This window comes from Alosa pseudoharengus, unplaced genomic scaffold, assembly GCF_046254945.1.
Source record: "Alosa pseudoharengus isolate Yale_2024_CS ecotype anadromous, Long Island Sound unplaced genomic scaffold, YU_APseudo_1.1 YU_APseudo_1.1_scf_23, whole genome shotgun sequence".
Classification (NCBI taxonomy): Eukaryota; Metazoa; Chordata; class Actinopteri; order Clupeiformes; family Clupeidae; genus Alosa; species Alosa pseudoharengus.
Window position 1 is genome coordinate 23,224,891 of NW_027468685.1, and position 20,731 is coordinate 23,245,621.

General features: G+C 46.5%; 1 protein-coding gene across 3 annotated transcripts in view; it reads left to right on the forward strand.

Moving 5' to 3' along the window:
- samd12 (sterile alpha motif domain containing 12) overlaps positions 1-20,731 on the forward strand; it is a 71,627-nt gene that overhangs the window by 24,887 nt on the left and 26,009 nt on the right. For all 3 annotated transcript variants that reach the window (XM_076302095.1, XM_076302092.1, XM_076302093.1), the window contains exon 4: positions 4,390-4,530. In XM_076302095.1, coding sequence (XP_076158210.1) covers positions 4,390-4,530 — 141 coding nt within the window. The remainder of the gene's footprint in view (positions 1-4,389; positions 4,531-20,731) is intronic.

The window sequence follows — 20,731 nt, forward strand, 5'->3', positions numbered from 1 at the left end:
TTTGTGTTTCTGTCTGTGTGTGTGTGTGTGTGTGTGTGTGTGTGTGTGTGTGTGTGTGTGTGTGTGTGTGTGTGTGTGTGAGTGTGTGTGTGAGTGTGTGTGTGAGTGTGTGTGTGTGTGTGTGTGTTTGTGTTTCTGTCTGTGTGTGTGTGTGTGTGTGTGTGTGTGTGTGTGTTGGGGGGGGGGGGTCTCTTTTCAAATAAAGAACTAAAATGTGGGAATGAGGGGAAGAGAGAAAGAGACAGACAGAGAGAGGGAAAGAGAAAGAGAGAGAGACTTTTTCCTGTGTGTTTGTAGGAACACCTGTCTCTCTCCATGTGTGGTGCTGTGTGTTTATGTCTGAAGTGTGTGAGGGTCTAGATGTATTTGTTTCCCAGTGTTTGTCAATGTTTGTCAAGACTGTTTGTCTCCAGGTTTACATTATGTGCCTGGGCTTGTTTGTACTTGTGTTCATGACGCAGTGTGTGGTTGAACCTGCATGGATCCCGTTTATGTGTGCGTCACTGTTTAAATGTTTATATGTGTGTGTCTCTCTCTCTCTGTGTGTGTGTGTGTGTGTGTGTGTGCTCTGGCTCACATAATTCTTCCATTTGTCTCCATTTTTGGGTGGGACTGGTCAGGAAGTTGTGCAACTCTCTCCCAGTGAGAGCCAGTCATTGTCAGCGTGGGCAAATGGACTGCAGGGTGATATTTAGAATTGAATCGATATGCTGTGTAGTGAAGAGCACGCTTTAAAAACCTCTCTCTCTATCTCTCTCTCTCTCAGTCAATTGGACGAAGATAAGTGGGGAACAGAAGCGAATGCAAAAAGGAGGACGCGAAAAAGAAGAGTATTGATGATGTTAGCCTTGTAGCCTGGCAGTGCTCCAGTCACTGTGAAGCAAGAGAGTGAGAGATAGAGAGAAAGATAGAGAGAGAGAGTAGAGAGAAAGAAAGGGAGGAAGAGAACAGCCTTTCACTGAAAAACAGACCAGAGGAAGGCCAAAGAGTTCCCTCTGCTGTCTTGGCCTTAATATGAGGGGGGGGGGAGGGGGGAGTAAACATGAAGGATGTCTTTCTCTCTCGGCCAACACTCATTTATTGATATTTAAAAGTCGTTTCCTTCTCAAGGCCCCTATGGCATCCTCAGCCCACCGCCTTGCCCCAGCCCTTTCTATTTGCAAAGAAGGTGTGCTAGGAGTCCTTGGTGCCTCTCTGGCATTGTCTGTTCTCTCTCTCTCTCTCTCTCTCTCTCTCTCTCTCTCTCTCTCTTCTCTCTATCCTTCTTTCAGGCATGCAGAGTGGCTCGAGCGAGCATCTTCTTATTAAAAGAGGCCCAGGCGCTAATACCTGTATCGATCTGCATATGCAAAGAGGGAATAGCTCGGCACTGCGTTCCTCTGCTCGCGTCGCCGGCTCTGTCAAAGCCTAGATAGAGAGCCTCCTTTCCTCGCTCTAATTAGGCTCTTGTGCATAAACATGTGGAGGATCAGTCGATTAGGTTGCGCGCGCATACATCAAGCAGTTTTGGAAGGGGACATTTTTGAACCAAACAACAAGCAGACGTACAGTGAGGAAAGCTTCTAAACTTGAAAGCTTTTGTTTGCCCAGAAGGTGCATTGGAAAATAATTGTGCAGCCTATACATAGCAAGGCTGCTTCAATTATGGATAAGAAAGTGATAGAAATAGAGAGGGAGAGAGAGAGAGAGGGATAAGGAGGGAGGGAAGGGAGGGTGAGAAGAGACTGCTTCAGTCTTTCGGCTGCTCTGCTCTCAGACTTGTGTTCAGTTGCCTGCATTTTGGATTGATCCAGGCATCTAAGAAGTGGCACATCCCCTTCTGTTGTCTTGAAAGCAAATCCCAGCCCTCACCACCAAACACACACACAAACACACACACACACACACACACACACACACACACAGCCTAACCACTTTCAAAGAGTACAGGGCATCACAGAGGCCCCATTGTGAGACAGCGCAAGTCACCAGCGCTCCCTGGTCGCTTTTGTCACCGTCGACACCGTGCGTGCGCTCCTCTTCTCTCCTTATCTCTTCTTTTTCTCCTCACCTCTCATCTCCCTGTGTCTCTCTGCCTCCCGTCATCTGCTCCTCCTCTCTCTCCCCTCTCCTCTTTTCTCTCACTCTATCCTTTCATCTGCTCTCCTCTCCTCTGTCAGGCCATGGTAGAACGTTGTTGTTTAGTACTTGTTGTCTGAATCAAAGGCATTCATGATAATTGTGGTTTTGAATAGTGGATTCAAAAGCCAGTGAGTCATGGCAGAATCTGGAATGGGTGGGAGGGGGAGAGAGAGAGAGAGAGAGAGAGAGAGAGAGAGAGAGAAAATGACACAGTCATTTTGCCAATCGCACTTTATGGAAGTGAAATATGGGGTCCACTCAGTAAGCACGACTACTCTAGATGGGACAAACACCCAATAGAAACCCAATCAGAATGCTGAATTCTGTAGCAGGGCAGAATTAGGCCGTTACAATGTTTGTAATGTTTGTACATGTTTATATCATTTTGTATTTGTATTTTCTTTAATTATTATTATTCCTGTGAACGCTTTGGCAATGCATCATATGATTTGTCATGCCAATAAAGCATATTTGAATTTTAATTTGAATTTGATACTTCTGTTGGGACTGACTGACTGCTGGCTGGTGTTGGCTGCAGACCACAGCTGCTATAGTGCTGTAGCATGTGAATCAGTCAGAGTTTATTTGGTCAAGTGAGCTAGTGCGCACAAGGAGTTTGGTTTTGGCCGATGGTGTCACTTTAACAGTACACACAATATATTCAATATACAACATAGACAAAATACAGTGCAAACAAACAATAAATAGACAATCCATATATAATTTAGCTCACATATACTGACACATACTGTATAAGTATAATTCAGACCATATGATGATCCTGTGATGTTTTCCCAGCTAATAATGACTCATTCTTGTGAAACTCTTCACCACACTACTTCCCCACAAGCATTGAGCAACAGATGTCAATCAACGTCATAGGCACGGCTGTTTCCAAGAAACACTAGAACAAGTTACTGTTGCAATGCAGATGATGGACCCATGGAGTGCCAGAATAGTCAATGTAAAGATTTTCTAATTCGATCTCTCTCTCTCTCTCTCTCTCTCTCTCTCTCTCTCTCTCTCTCTCTCTCTCTTTCTGTCTTTCTGACTCCTTCCTTATTCAGTCCTCCATCTTCTCACTTCAGTGCTTTGCAAAAGGGTTTGTTTGGCAAATGGGTTTGTTTATCTGTCTGTGTTTACCTCTACAATGCTTTCTCGGCATCTTTAGAATGAAACATTTTGTTTCTTTGTGAAAAACAAGGACCGCAAATGAGATGCCTGATTAGATGCCACTCTTTAGTGATTGCCCATAGGCTTTTTTTTACCCCTGAGAATCTCTCTCTCTCTCTCTCTTTCTCCCTCTCTCACTCCCCTACTCCCTCTCTCCTCTCCCTCTCCCCCGCTTTCTCTCTGCATGTTGTCCTATGGAGATCCCAGCAGGGTCTGGAAATGGTTGCTTGTTGCCTGTTTTTGTGTGTCGTCTTATGGTGTTGTTGTTTCCCAGAGTCTTAGTTCAATTTGAGCTTGGGCTAATTCGTACCGGGGTAACAAGAGCCAGGTCTGGAGTCAGTCAAGAGGAGCTGTTTACTCTCTCATCAATTGAGGATATGAGCTAAGGGAGAAATTAGCCTCCACCTAATACAATATAATCACTAGCAGTTGTTTTTCCATTACTCCCCAAATTCCACTCCTTAAAATAAGGTCAGAAAGAAAAGCACAGACAGAGAAAGAGAGAGAGAGAGAGAGAGAGAGAGAGAGAGAGAGAGAGAGAGAGAGAGAGATTTAAGACAATGATGAAACCTGTTTGTTGTTTTTTTATTGTGTGGAGGAGCTCTCGCTCTCTCTCATTCCTCTAAAATAGAGAGAGTTTAGCAAGCAGAATCCTAGTGTGAAGCTATTTTCCAGGCTAGGGAGTGGTGATTGCTGTAACAAAACAAATCTTTGCCACACTCGCACATTCTCTGACAACAGTGTGTGTATATTATGTATTATGCCTCTATGCACAGCTGAGTGTGTATATTAAAGTGTTATGCCACCGTAAACAGTTTATATTAAGGAGATAAAGATGTGTTTTGGAAGAGGATTATATTGGAAGTGCAGTGTTTGGCCTTGTGGGTCTCCCAGCATTGATTGAATAAAAGGATGGTTGCGCTTACTGATGCCAAATGACCTCTGTTCTATTGACGCTGTTCCTGCTGCTGTTTGGTTCTGTAAGCCTGACGTGATGAGTCTAAAGTGTTATTAGAGAAGGTTTTATTTTTTAATGAGCTCACCTCGCACTGTCTTTGTGTGTGTGTGTGTGTGTGTGTGTGTGTGTGTGTGTAGGCCGCGCTCTGATGAGGCTGACGGACAGGAAGCTGGAACGGATGGGCATCATGCAGGAGGCCCAGAGGCAGCACATCCTTCAGCAGGTCCTGCAGCTGCGCGTGCGTGAGGAGGTCCGCACCCTACAGCTACTCACACAAGGTAACACACACACACACACACACACACACACACACCACACCCTACAGCTACTCACACAAGGTAACACACACACACACGCACACACCCATACACACACACACACACACACCACACCACACTCTACAGCTGCTCACAAAAGGTAATACACACACACACACACTCTCACACACACACACACACACACTGCACTCTACAGCTGCTCCCAAAAGGTAATACACACACACACACACTACACTTTACAGCTGCTCACACCCTTCAACTTCTCACAGACTTCATACTGCCCATTAACACACAGACACACACACACGGATGCACGCACTCACACATACACATCATAGGCACACACATGCCTGTGGACAGACACACATGGCGAACACAAAGGGCAAGCGAGACACACCACACAGACACAGTGGGCCCTCATGATCGCCCACAACCTCTAAACCCGACCTTACCATTACCTGGTCACGAGCAACATGCATCGGTCATTTAGCGCACCTGCAGAATTGGAGGCAATCACAGTCACAGTGGGACTTAATGGCTCGTTTATTGTGACCATGGGAGGCAACCTATTTTGGCATCTAGGGCTGACCTGAATGAAAAGGAAGGATGAGAGAAGAGAGAGAGAGAGAGAGAGAGGGGGGATGAGAAATGAAGAAAGGACGGGAAGAGGAGAGAGATGTGAGAGGAACATGAGCTGACAGCAGACAACCGTCCCCGAAAACCCAACGACAGCAAAGCGGAGGAGACTGAGAGGAGAGAGACAGCAAACAAGTGAACACGAGCAGGGAAACGAGTGAGTGAGTGAACGAGGAGGAGGAGGAGGATAGAGGGAGAGACAGCAAACAAGTGAACACGAGCAGGGAAACGAGTGAGTGAGTGAACGAGGAGGATGAGGAGGATAGAGGGAGAGACAGCAAACAAGTGAACACGAGCAGGGAAACGAGTGAGTGAGTGAACGAGGAGGAGGAGGAGGAGGAGGATAGTCGTTGTTGTTGTTGCTTTTTTTCCCTTCCCCATTGCTCGGCTGCCCTCCTCCCTGCCAGGACCGCTTATGTTGGGCCCGGGTGACGTGTGGCGTGGCGCGGAGTGGAAGAAGGTGTGGAGGGGGGGGGGGGGTCGGGGGCGGGGTGCTCTCTTGCGTGGCACTCCTGCTCCTGCCTGGGCTGACGCGATGGGAGACGACAGGCAGACCAGCAGCACAGGAAAAGAGGACTGATTTCCAGAGGGACACCGAGGCTGTTAGCTGACACTGCAGGGGGAGAGGGATAGAGAGAGGGAGAGAGAGAGAGAGAGAGAGAAGGGAAGGTAGAGATAAACCAACTCAGAAAGACTGAAGGAAAGAAGAAGATTGATTATTGAGAGGGATAGAGAGAGGGAGAGAGAGAGAGAGAGAGAGAGAGAGACTGAGTCAAAGAATGACAGGGAGACAGAGAAACAGAGAAAGGTGAAGATAAACTGACTCACAGAAAGACAGTGTGTGAGAGAGAAACCGATCGACTGATTGTTGACAGTGATAAGACACACACACACAGAGAGAGAGAGAGAGAGAGAGAGAGAGAGAGAGAGAGAGAGAGAGAGAGAGAGAGAGAGAGAGAGAGAGAGAGAGAGAGAGAGAGAGAGAGAGAGAGAGAGAGAGAGAGAGAGAGAGAGAGAGAGAGAGAGAGAGAGAGCAAACAGAATGGACAGAAGATGAGTGAGAGAGAGGGAGCCACATGAGGCCGTCTCACTCCAGCCATGGGTGTCTGAGCTCCTCAGGGAGAACAGAAGAGCCCCACTCACCATGGGGGAGAGAGAGAGAGATAAAGAAAGAGAGAAAGAGGAAAAGGATAGAAAGAGTGTGAGAAAGACAGAGCAGTAATTACTGAGAGCAGGCAGCATTACACGACGGACAGTAATTAACCTTTAAAACTCGCTGGGCCATGGGAGGGAAAAATAATTAGGCGCCAGTCGTCCGAGATGCCACAGGGTTCGGCGTGAAGTAGCCTATTCTCTTTATCACAGCGCCAGGCAACAAAAGCCAAACATCGGCCACTCTTCCTCTTTCTCTCTCTCTGTGCCATCCAGAGACCTCTCTTTCTCTCTCTCTCTCTCTCTCTCTCTCTCTCTTTCTCTCTATCTCTCTGTCTCTCTATCTCTCTCTCTGTGCCATCCATACTCTCAAGGCAGCTGGCTGTGGTTGGAGAGGATGACGAAGAGCGAGGGGCGAGAGTTGAGGACCGCTGGATGTCGTTCTGTTGTCCACCCTGGCAGGAAGTGGTTATCATGTTAGGTACATTGACTCGGGAACTGGATTTGTGACCGTAGGGGTGGCCGGTTCGATCCCTGACTGAAAAATGTGGGTGATGGGAGCGATTGAACAACACTGCCACATCCACATCCACGAAACACCTGACCCCCAACTGCTCCCCTGGCACAGGATCAAGGGCTGCCCACTGCTCCGGGTGTGTAAAATGCGTAGACACTACCCCCGAATGGGGAAAATGCAGAGAACAAATGTCCTACAGGACAAATTAAGTATAACTGAACTGTTTCCTTTCGGGATACTAAATCCTGGTCATGGGCCTTTCTGCGGGTTTCAGCAGCGATCTGATACACCTGGCGGTACAGACCCTCCTAAGGTGATTTGAGTAGGTAAATTAGGTTTAAGTCATAGGGGTGTGGCTGGGTAGATCTCCCTTCAGGGTTTGGCACCTGGACCTTATAAGCTTGTATCAAACTGGGATATGTCTTCACAATTAGCATTTATCCATCTGAATTTAGGGACGCATCAATCAGTAACATGACAAGTCAACTGGGCTGGTTTAACTCATATCCTATGTACATTCAAGCCATTTAAATACTAACCACCACTCATCTTACTTAATAAAGACAAAGCAAGTCTGTTAACTGCGTTGTTTGATCTTGGATCTTGTATGAGACAAGATGATCAAATGCACCCAAAGGCAGTGATTTGCTTCCTTATTTTTCATTGCGGCTAAATTAGTGGAACAGATGGCTTGGCAGAACATGTATTTCAGTAAGGTCATTTTTGATTCAGCTGACGTCTCCGTGTCGTAGCCATGGATACATTAATTAGCTTGCCGCTGAGATGAGGAAAAAAGAGAGACAAAGAGAAATGACACAAACAGTATATGGCCCAAAATAGGTCTTACTTTTATAGCAGTAATGAAACAGGACCACAAGTAGAAATAGAAGAGACACAAACATAGTCTCACCTGCACACACACACACACACACACACACACACACACACACACACACACACACACACACACACACACACACACACACACACACATATATACAAAACCACTCATAATAGTTAGCCTGCTGTTTTGTGTGGCTTGACTTGAATACCCATTGGGAGTCCATTGAATGGCTGGTGACCTATTCAGACCAGTTGAGAGTCATTTCCTTTGCCCTGCTTGAGCCCATTGTTTCCTGCCTGCTCTATGTGGTTGGGTTAGCAGATCACAGCAAGGCTCGAAAGAGACTCTGTCTGTGTATGTGTGTGTGTGTGTGTGTGTGGTGTGTGTTTGAAGGCTTACTGGATGACATGTGTGGTCATGCCTGCTCATGTCCAGCTCAGGCAAGGGCATCTGTTTGGCATAGCATAGCATCCACTGCAGGAGCCGGACTGTGAAATCATCAGCAATTAGGAGAACCACAAGTTTGTGTGCTGCCACTGGACAGGAAACTCTGGTAGATGATGTGCAGATACATTCATTTATTACAGATACATTAATTGATTTATCTGTGTGTGTGTGTGTGTGTGTGTGTGTGTGTGTGTGTGTGTGTGCGTAAGCCCCTCTGGTTGCAGACCAGGGGTCAGATTAAGTATAGAAAAAGCAAATGGTGTGATTACCGTAAAGCCTGAAGGGTGTTCTTGTGTGTGTGTGTGTGTGTGTGTGTGAGAGAGAGAGAGAGAGAGAGAGAGAGTGTGTGTGGAGGACTCCCCTCCCTCTTGCCAAGAAGGTCAGATTCAATTCACTTTTTTCTCCAATCTGCCTAACGGTAGGATCCCACCGAGACGCTATCTGCGCTCCATAGCGTCTGATATGTGATTAAGCTTTTACCAAAAAAGAGGCAAAAAATGAAGAGAAAAGAGAAAATAGCTTTAATCTAATTTCTTAATAAATTTAAGCCGCATGGCAATACTGCATTTAATGGAGACCTCATCTCCAATTTAGTGCTCAGGCGGTCCCCATGTATTAGATGGGTTTGCACACTAGAGAATCTATTCCCGACTCATATCACAAAAGGTTATGGGTCATTATGAGAACGGGAGCTAGTGAGCCATAATATCAGCCATTACTTAACTTTCGGCCATGGCGGAGAAGCGACGGGGAAGTACTTAAGAGCTGTGCCACGTGGCTAACTGTAGCGAGTGTCCATGTCCTCCACGCATGGTTGATGGGTAAATTGGTCACATAAATAACAAAAAATGTGCCAAATTGCAGGTTTATTATATTTTCTCCCCCCTGGAAGACTGTTGGAAGACTGAGTCTTATGTGTCACTGTTCTCCCCAGGGACACCAGAATTGGATGATGAAATATCATGATGCACTCTCTCTCTCTCTCTCTCTCTCTCTTTCTCTCTCTCTCTTTCTCTCTCTCTCCCTTTCTTAATCGCTCCATTAACTTGCTCGGTCAAGGTACAAAAATACCCCCCTCCCAAACACGGCGGGTCTTGGTGTCGTAGCCATCCCTTAAGAGCCCAGAGGGCGAAACGTCTCCATGACATTTAAGGAAGTGCCTCGCTTCCTCGCCGAGGTTACCAATTAGAGCGCGCCCGGCCGCCCGGATGGCTCGTTGGTGAGGGGATGGCAGTTGGCCGGCTTTGTTCTCTCCACGTAGCCTCCCTGTTGTTAGTCGGCGAGAGAAAAGGCCTTGTGAATGCCAAGGTCAGAGGCGGCGTGCTGCATCGAGATGGAGTCGGGAAAAGAACAAGAACCAAATAAAAAAAAGAACTATCACAGCAGCAGCAACAACAACAACAACAACAACAACAACTAAACAAGTGCAGAACAAGAAGGCAACAACGAGAATACGATGAAGGGTCTTCGCCACTAGCCAACCCATTTACCCTAGTGCTATTTTTCTCTCCTCCTTTCCTTCTCTTGCTCTTTCCATCTCTCTCTCTCTTTCTCTCTCTCTCTTTGTCTTTTCTCTTTCTCTCTGTCTCAAGGACATAGGAGAGAGGGTTAGCGAGGCATGTGCGAGGCATGCTTGGGTCGCTTAATGAAGCCGAGGAGAATGTTCCAGAAAGAGAACACACACGAGGAGGGAATTAAAGATATGCAAAGACACACACACACACACGTACACACACACACACACACACAAGTACACACACACACACATACACACACACACACACACGTACACACACACACACAAGTACACACACACATACATACACACACACACACACGTACACACACACACACACACATACACACACACGTACACACACACACACACACACGTACACACACACACACACACACACACACACACACACATGTACGTACACACACACACACACACACACACACACACACACACACACACACACACACACACACACAGGGCTGATCATGCACCCATTTCCACTGCATGTGCCAGAGGTGATGGCTCCTCAACCTGACTGTGGCGCCCCGTTATTGGATGCCTGCCATGCTTCGCTACCAAGGCAACAGCATGAGCCGCGAGCTTCCCCCACCTGCCTGTGCATAAATAAAACTCAACTTCTTTCTCATCACCTTCATCTGCTTCTCCCTCCCCTTCCTCACCGTATTCCTCTTCCTCCTTTTTTCTCCTCCTCCTCCTCCTTCTTTTCCTTGAGTCACAGATTAACGAGCAAACATTAGAGCTTTGTAATGACAACTTTGAAAAAAGGCAGCCTCTTCACATATCTTTCTAAGACGAGAATGCTTTATCTGGAAACATAAAGATGTCAGTGAGACCCCTTGATATGCGGCTGCTGGAGAGCGAGACCAGAAACTCCCTTCGGTCTTTCTTTGTTCAACATACTTTGGCATGTGGACAGATAGACATTAGAATCCAGCTACGAATGAATGGATGGCCTTTCCTCATAATAATGGTCATTAGATAACGTACTTACATCATAATTAACTGATGAGTGCAGTGGACTTCTTATATAAGTGTCCCCGTAAGATTTAGTTGATCTAGTGGGAATTGGTCGTAGGTTACTGTTTGTGTTACGCAACACTGGATGTTCATTTAATGAAAGTACATAGTGATGTTAATCACTGACTTAAGTGCTATGTAAACAGAGCACTTTAAAAGCAGGAGGAGACATTCATATTTGGACTTTTCTCTTTTGAATTCGTAGATGTAAGACATTTGTTTTTATAGTGTGTGGTGCATGTGTGGAATGCAGAATGTGGAATCGACTGTTTTCTCCGCAGGTTCAATAATACATGGAAATGGATCCAGACAGGCAGACGTTCAAAAACAAGAGTGCAACGCGCGTGCAACAGATAGACAAGCCACAGCCTAAAGACTAATACCAAACCGTGATTAGCGCTTAAAGGAGCACACGGCCGTTCTCCAGTGTGGCCATTTCCAGAGTGGTCATGGCGAGGAGGGAGAATGCGAGTCGGGGGTGGGTGGGGGAGTCAGTGGGCGAGCCATTTGTCCAAACTGCGCGGCGGGTCGATAATGGAGGCGACGGCTAGAGAGTGGACTGTGGGTTGGGTTGGGGGGGGGGTCTAAGACTGGAGTTGGAGAATGAACGGCCAGAGCGAGCGAGGCAAGCTTCAGGTTGCCCACACACCCCTGCTCCAACCCAGCCACCCACCCTCAGCCCCGTGGAGCCGCACTCATCAGTTTAGGCCGCGAGGCAGCCCATTAAAAAGACATCGGCCTGGTTCCGCTCTGTCTGCCAGCGTCCAGAGAGCCTACTTCTACCAGCCCCGCTGCCCAGACACTCTAGTGCTCAGACGCCAGGGTGCATGCACCACACACACACACACACACACACACCACACACACACACACACACCACACACACACAAATGCACACACACACACAAACACATAAATGCCCACACACACAGATACACATGGACATAATACACACAGGCAATGTCATTCATGTACACACACACAGTGGGTGTAATCCCATTCACTCACATACACACAGTATCATCCACACTCTGTCAATTTAGCTTCACAGACACATTTAGGTAATGCATGCAGATGCTGACAACAACATACAGTAAGCTCACAGGGGTGCATATAAACAACATTAAACATACATCAACTCACATATGGACACGCACACACACACACACGTTCATTTTCTAGACAAAGAATTTCTTTTTCACACACCCTTTGATTTTACACACCACATTTCTAGAAAGTTCTGTCTTTTTCCCCCAGATTTGACATTGTTTCTTAAATGGATGATATTGATCAAAGCTACTAAAAGATCTCCACTTCAATCGACAGCATATTATCATTGAATGTTACAATGACTGTCAGCAGTCAGAGGGAGGGAGGGAGGGTGGAAGGAAGAGGGTGTTAAAGGAAATGATGTGTGTCGGAGCCCGGATCAAGGGAAATGATGTATGTAATCCAGGTCACCACTGATTATTTGGTTGGGAAGGATTTATGGCATCGTTGACACTGATCCCCATAGGAGCCCCCACAGATATCCATTATTCGAGAGGAGTTTCTTCTGGAGGTTGTGCATGATTGATGATATTTAGCCCGGCAAACTCCGTGCGCATGTTTAATTTCTTTGCATTCCCCGAGCCAGTGATGTTATGCAGGCGATGTGTGACCACATGTTGGGCCACTGCGCTGGAAGAAGCCATTGTTCAGTCCTTTAATTGTGGTGTTCATCCAAACCATGCTCTCATCATACATTCATTTCATTTCAACTTTATTTATGTCATGCTTTCTACAGGACCAACCAGATCTACAAAGAGTTAGACCCTAAATTAGTGCACATGTTCATGAACATTTTCATTCTTTCATTCGTTCATCGTAGTGCGGCTACAAGTGTGCTTCCTTACTAATTTCTGAAGTACACTCACTCTGACATTGTACTGGATCCAGACTGGCCTTATAAAAATGATCTTACCCCTCCTAAGGGCAGTACTCTGGTGGTTGCAAGGGGCAACTTATAATGCTTTCACATACGGTGACATGCCACCTTATCACATTGTCCAGTTCTTTTGGTCCTGAGCTTGGCCAGTCTATTTCAGCTAGTCGTCATCTGTTTGAGAGTTACAGCACACCACCAGCATGTCAGATCCCATCTCTTCATTACCAATTCTGTTGAGTTCTGTGTTAACAAAAGATACATCTGTTATGAACTCAGTCTCTGAGTGAAGTTGAAAACCTTCCTGGCAGTCGTTTGCTACAGACAAAGCAAATGATGTTGATTCCATAACTCTCTTTCGACATGCCGTTATGTTGCCTCACTGACCAGTCCCTCCTGATTTGATATGCAACTTTAGCCGCTGGCCATCTTTTCCAAACGGTTCTGATTTTTGACACCAGTGAGGCCTAACTGGCCCGAGTTCGCCCTGCCGATTGCGAGTGATCCGACCGCGCCTCCTAGCCTGTTTTTCCACGTCAGAAGGGAGCCGCTGCGCCAATCAACAATTCATCATCAAATCTAATTGGCGTGGCTCAGCGCTTGCTGTTTAATTGGCTGCTAAGACACAGTGGCTCCTTGATGTCAGGTTGCTGTACGTGATGAAAAGTGACTGTTGTGATCTCTGCGCCTAACCTGAGATGGTGAATGTGAATGTCTGATGGAGAAAGAGAGGGGGATAGAGATAGAGAATAGAGAGAGAGAGAGAGAGAGAGAGATAGAGACATTTTGACGTGTCAGTCCTCCTCTCCTAATTTAATGTTTTGCTGAATGGTGCTGTAATCACAGGTGCTTTCACTCAGTCAACCATAGGCACTTACACATACAATCACCAAACAGAAACAAAAAAACAACATATCTCTTCAGTGCACATACACACACACCACACACACACACACACACCACACACACACACACACACACACACACACACAGACACACACATACAAACACATACACACACATACATACACACACACACATACAGTACAAACATGCACACACACACACACACACACACACACACACACACACACAATGTTATACATACACATCCTATGCATAGTCATAAAGATCCTTGAAAAATACATTAATATTGGCTGTCAATCTTGATGATTGACATGATGACATGATCTCTCCACTCCAGCACTTATTTCTTGAATTTCCCCTTGGGGATCAATAAAGTATCTATCTATCTATCTAGCATCTTTCTGCAAAACCCCCCATATGCCTGCATCCCAGAGACTGACCCCTGTCCTACTGAGTGAGCCTACTGAGGAGTCTGTATTTGGCGACTCGCCCTCCGATCGCGGCACCATCCCATGCTGGTGGCACAGCAATTAACGGATGCTCAGCAGGGTCCCCATGTTCGCACGGGCTCTCAATAATGAAGTGGTATTTGTAAAAGTGTAATGAGGAGTTGATTATTTTTTGAGCCCATCATTTCGCCGCAGAGAGCACGGAGGTTGACTGTTAATCAGATTATAAATATTTACACCCAAGAGTTGGCGAGAGGTTAAAATGCAAATTAACCCCATGTATCGAGGAGCTTAATTTCATGTATTGTGGTGTTGAATGAGAGTGTGTGTGTGAGTGAGCGTGTGTATGTGTGTGTGTGTATGTCTGGGTGTGTGCGTGTGTGTGTGTGTGTGTAGTGAGAGTGTGTAAGAGTTTGTGTGAGTGTGTGTGAGCGTGAGTGTGTGGGTGTGGGTGCATGTGTATGCATATTAATTTACTCATGCACTGTATGTATGTGTGATAGTGTTTACTGACCTGTTATCACAGTGGGGTAGGTGCTGTGGAGTACATGTCTAAGTGATTCAACACGTGCTGGTGCCACATGCAATAAACTATGCAGCCTATTGAGAGAACAGCCGCTGTGCTTGTGTGTGTGTGTTTGTGTGTGTGTTTGTGTGTTTGCTTTTGTGTTTGCTTCAGCCATTTCCTTTAGCACGGTCATCGTTTTAGTTCATTTCCCTGTTGTGGTTAGTTATCGCTTCCTTGTATACATGTATACATTATGTATACAAACACATGTGTGTATGTTGGACTGAGACCGGGTGAACGAGAGGGAGGGGGAGAGGGGGGGGGAATGGCTGCTGGCTTAGCTTGCCCTCTATTAAAGATTTACACTCTTCACAGGGGTAGTTATTAAACCCTTGGGCCCCCTTGATGGCGTGAACCCTCAGCTTGATTGTAGCGTTGTGGCGGAGATTAAAGGCGGTTCATTGAAAGGTCTTTTAGCTATTCTGGGTGATTGATCTCTCCGGGGCCCTTTGATTCAGCGGCTGAGGGTCCTTCTCTCTTCCCTTCTCTCCCTCTCTCTTCCCTTCTCTCCCTCTCTCTTCCCTTCTCTCCCTCTCTCTTCCCTTCTCTCCCTCTCTCTTCCCTTCTCTCCCTCTCTCTTTCCGTCTCTCTTTCTATCTCCATGTGTCTCTCGCTCCCTGGCCTCCTGCCCTTCCATCTCCTCTGTCACACGCATACACACACCTAGTCAGCATACACACACAAACACACACACACACACACACACACACACACACACACACACAATCACACACATACACACTCCCTGACTACTCGCACCAGTCCAGAAGCCACACAGTCAATTTCCCATGTAATTACCACGCCTAATTGTCCACACTGCTTTTCTTCTCCCATTTTCACTTGTATTCCCCTTTAACACTATGAATTACAAGAGAGAGAGAGAGAAAGAGTTAGCATTTCACCCAGCAAGCTACAGTGCCACAGTGGTATTCAGTGCAGGGCTATTCTCTCTGTCTCCCTTTTCTCACTCTCACTCCCTCTATCTGTCTGTGTTCTATCTATCTATCTCTCTCTCTCTCTCTTTCTTACACTCTCTCTCTTTTTATACTCTCTCTCTCTTTCTCACACACTCTCTCTCTCTTTCTTACACTCTCCCTCTTTTTTACACTCTCTCTCTTTCGTACACTCTCTCTCTCTCTTTCTCTATCTCTCTTATTTCTCTGGCCTTATCGGCCGTGTAATAAACCAGCGAAGTGCTCTGCTAGAGGAGACTTGGATGACAGCTGTTCTCCCTCACCTGTCACTGTTGACGACTCGCACCTCACGCCCAGATGGTTGAGTACCACTGCCCACAGCAGGACGCTGCCCGCTGATAGATGGGCAGAGAGGGGCACAGGAAGTAGGCAGCATCTTGTGCACCCACCAAGTGTCCTCAGTGTCCACTGCATATGGCATTGGCAGCTGTTTCTTTGCACATTTCCCCAGGTCCCATGGGGCCATGGCAGCCATTTTGGCTCTCACATTAGAGCTTTCTGTCATTTAGTATCACTCATAAGGGCGATATGCCTGCTTTATATGGTATAGATACACTTGGAACATGAAGTAATGGGCATGTCAAATCAATAGCTAGTGACCATGGAGTGACCTTTATGTAGTTTCTATGCAATAGAATGCTTTATACCGGTATGCTGTTGCGTGACAGCCATCTTGGCTCCGTCGTCTCTGTGGCTTGGCCTGGAGTTTATTAAGTCATTGAATCACTTCTGATTGCTAAGAAGTCATGGTGTGTTTTGCTCTCAATAGAGCCTCCACCCACCCCTGCCTGTTCTCTAAGATGACAGAGGCAGTTGTTAATGGCTCTGGATAACTGGTATTACCATTGATTTCGATAAGCCATTGTCAGGAATTTGAAATGACTGGCATGGCCGCAGTCGCGCTCGATTGGATTCTGCGCGAAGTGGCGAGAGATGTTTAGTGGCGTCGGATGGTTGTTTGGGAGAAATAGCATCGACGGGTAATGGGCAGTGTGTCATCGGCAAGTGCTACCCGTGCCTGAAAAAACACCTGCATGTTTGCCGCAGCTCCATCTGTGCTTTATGGGGTGATTAAATCCCCAGCCTCCCTGTGTTTATGCACATCATGTGTGAGTGGGGATGTGTGTGTGTGTGTGTGTGTGGGGGGGGTTCGTCTGTGTGATTGGATTTGCTTCCTGCTCTTGCTTGTCCATGCATTACTGTTTGTATCGTTAAGCTGCTATGGCTTTGAAAATGAAAAATGCTTGCCCATATGAATACCTGTGTCAATGTACAGTATGTTTGTGTGTGTGTGTGTGTGTGTGCGTGCGTGTGTGTGTGTAGTGGATGTGTGTGTGGGTAATGTGTGAGTGTGAATGTGAGTGTGTTCATGCTGGCACCTTTACATTTGTGTGTGTGTGTGTGTGTGTGTGTGTGTGTGTGTGTGTGTGTGTGTGTGCGTGTGTGTGTGTAGTGGATGTGTGTGTGGGTAATGTGTGAGTGTGAATGTGAGTGTGTTCATGCTGGCACCTTTACATTTGTGTGTGTGTGTGTGTGTGTGTGTGTGTGTGTGTGTGTGTGTGTGTGTGTGTATGTTTCATTAACATGCACTTGCATCAGTGTGTGCAGGTGCAATGAGTGCAGTGTTTTTGGCTGACCGAGCGTGTGGGGATGGGTGCAGCGCTTGGCTTCAAAGCCGCAGCTCACGCCACACCGCTCTCTTCACGCTGGCAGCTGATGCGCAAGCCATTCACACGCTCCGCAGCCTCAGAGACGGCTGTATCAGTGCCGACTGGGATGACACACACACACACACACACACACACACACACACACACACACACACACACCAAACTCACCGTTGTAATTAATGCCCCCAGTCGGTCTTTTACACGCGGACCTAAGACGAGGTATAAATATAGCCCCCACCGTTGGGAGGTCATGTGTTGTGCAGCGCCTGTGACGTGTGTTTATTAGTCATATAATTCCCCACCTAATTATAGGCCCCTCGTCTGGGTCGAGGGGACCGCAGGGTGAGCTGACAGTCACATCTGCAACCAGGGTCAAGGCCGACACGGTGGGATGGTTGGACTGCTTACACACACACACACACAACCTTGTAATTATGCTGACTCTATACACACAGATTGTCAAATTGTTCTCATATTATAGTCACAACACACACACACACACACACACACACACACACACACAAATACACCCACACAGACTCAGTAAGCCTTACTCAAGGCATTTCTTCATTTCCATTTTTTTTCTTTTTTTTCTCCATTATTTTAATTAAACTTGGAGAGCCATGTTATTAAGGCGAGGGTCGCAGCAGGCCCTCGTGACCATGACAAATCTAATCTCGCCGTCCCCACCGAGATATGGAGATCTACCCGGACGTCCGCCCCCCCACCCCACACACACACACACTTACACATACCACCCCATCCTCTACCCCCCCCCCCCCCCCACACACACACTCACACATACCACCCCATCCTCTACCCCCCGCCCCCCCTCCACACACACACACACACACACTCACACTCACACATACCACCCCATCCTCTACCCCCCCCACACACACACACTTACACATACCACCCCATCCTCTACCCCCCCCCCCCACACACACACACTCACAAATACCACCCCATCCTCTACCATACCCCCCCCACACACACACACACTCACACATACCACCCCATCCTCTACCCTACCCCCCCCACACACACACACACACACACACACACACACACACATACCACTCCATCCTCTACCCCCATCCACTCCACAGCCATAGCAAGTCAGGCACATGCCACTATCAGCAAAGGCAACCCCCCCCCCCCCAAATTAATTACACTGAGGAATTAAATAAAAAGAGCTCATGGGTTGGTTTTATTTACAGAGCGCACTGTCCCGTAATTACACTCAGACAATGGGGAGAGAAGCTGAAGTGTGGAGAGCAGGAGAGACAGAATGCAGAAGACAAAGGGAGAATGGGAGGTGGAGAGCATGCTGCAGATATTTTGTTGAAATTGGGGGTCCTCTTTAGTCTATGTTTTATGGTAATAGTGTGTATTTACTGTAATTAGTTCTCCTCAGGACAATGCTATTCACGCAGAGATAATAAAAGAGTCTAAAGCATAGGTATGAAATTCTCTCTTTCTCTCTTATTCTCTCTCTTTCATTTCCTCTTTCTCTCTTGCGCTCTCTCTCTCTCTCACTCTCTCTCTCCCTCTGGTCAGAGAACTGCTGCAAGATTATATGAGCTGCTGTTATGGGTTCCGTTTGAGAGGCTCTGGACTGGGTATTCACTCCGGCCTTGTAAACACTCCTCAGCTATTTTAGGCTTTCTCCCCTCACATGTTGTTGTTGGGTCCGTAGGAAGAGATGTCCTGAGCCATGACTCACTGTCTGGTGGGAAGTGACAGTGTGTGAGAAGTCTGGATCCACACACACACACACAGACACACACACACACACAATCACAAAATCACATACACAGGCATACACACGCCACCCTGTCTCACTAGAGTGGGAAAATCTTCCTCAGGCCTTTATTTATGTGTGAGAGGCTGTACATTGCTTTGTGTGCTTTGTTGTAAGCTTCAGACGAGTCAGACAGCTACCACTGCCACCTTGCTTTGTTTTAATCTCTCTCTCTCTCTCTCCCTCCCTCTCTCTTTCTCTCTCTTTCCCCCTCTTTATCCATATCTCTGTCCTGTTCCCTCCTGCTTTTCTGTCTTTTCCCTCTCTATCTCTCCCTCTGCCTTGGTATCTTTCTCCTCTCTCCCTTTCTCTCTCTCTGTCTCTCTCTCTGTTACCCCAATAAGTCGCTAATGGGGAATCCATCATCAGATTGGCATTAATGAATGTGATTCATAATGAAAGCAAGCAGTGGAGCACTGGTCCTTGAAGGCTCCACGTTGAGCATTGACTTAAGATTCAGCCTGGCATACAGCAGCAGTTACAGTGCATCTGACTGGCTGCTGGGATGCCCGATCAAATATGCCTTTTTTTTTCTCCCTTTTCTTCCTTCATTGCACTGACTTGCTGTGCTACGATGACAGCTAGTCCTAGCAGTAATTGCCAAGCATCTCGTCATCTTGATTGGCCATAGAGAGAGAGAGAGAGAGAGTGTGTTCCCATTTTTTAGAAGGCTCTTCATAGAACTTCTCCAACAAGCAGAACTGTATGTCAGCACAAAAAAAAGTTCTCTCCAGCTCTGAAGAGTTCTTCACAGCTTAAAATAGCGTATAAAACTGACTGCCAGAACTCCTATTAGTGCTCTAGAAACAACTCTTCATTACAGGAACCAACTGCAGTCAAAACCCAGGTCCAGTTACTTGACCAAGGTCAACCTTCTGAAGTACAATTTAGGAAAAGGAGATTTATGTGATCAAAAAGTCATTAGATGATGGAGTGTATACTGAAGCATCTTCTGCCATCTGACTGGTCTTCATAACTGCATGATGAATCTAATGAGATGAGGAGCACAAACACTCTGTTAAATCCACTGTGTACATACTGGTATGGCCCAGGCTTGTGCAAACAGCAAGTTACAGCAAGAGGAATGTTTTTATTAATCAGATGCAGAGATCAGATAATGAAGTATGTATGTCTGGAGGATGATGTGAGCTATTGGTTGTGAATGCATAGGTAGATAAATGTTGGCAAGAGTGAGGTTGGAGTGTGGAGAGGAGACATGGATGCATGTGAGAGGCTGAGAAGAGTGATTTGCAAGTTCACATCACGTGTTGTGATGTGAGTGAACATGCAATAAATAGCCTACAGACTTCAGAAACTCTATGTCTGGAACCTAATCAAATCATAGCTAATGGTGATATCTGACACCAACATATTACTTAAATATCTCAAATTACAATGAGCCATCCCGGGGCAGCCAGTGCAGGGTCATTACAAACACTGCAGGGGGCGCATAAGGTCATAAACGTACCTGTAGCTAGAGGTAGGACTAAAGTACAGCCACAATTTACTATTCTTCCTCTATGCTGTCCACAATTCTGGTTTTCTATGTTAACTTTTGATCAGCTACTAAGTGTGGGCCTATTGTGGGCTTACTGTCACATGCTTGTGACCCCGCCTTGGGGATCAATAAAGTATCTATCTATCTATCTATCTATCTATCTATCTATCTATCTATCTATCTATCTATCTCTCTCTCTCTCTCTCTCTCTCTCTCTCTCTCTCTCTCTCTCTCTATATCTATATCTATATCTATATCTATATCTATATCTATATCTATCTACAGAAGTTA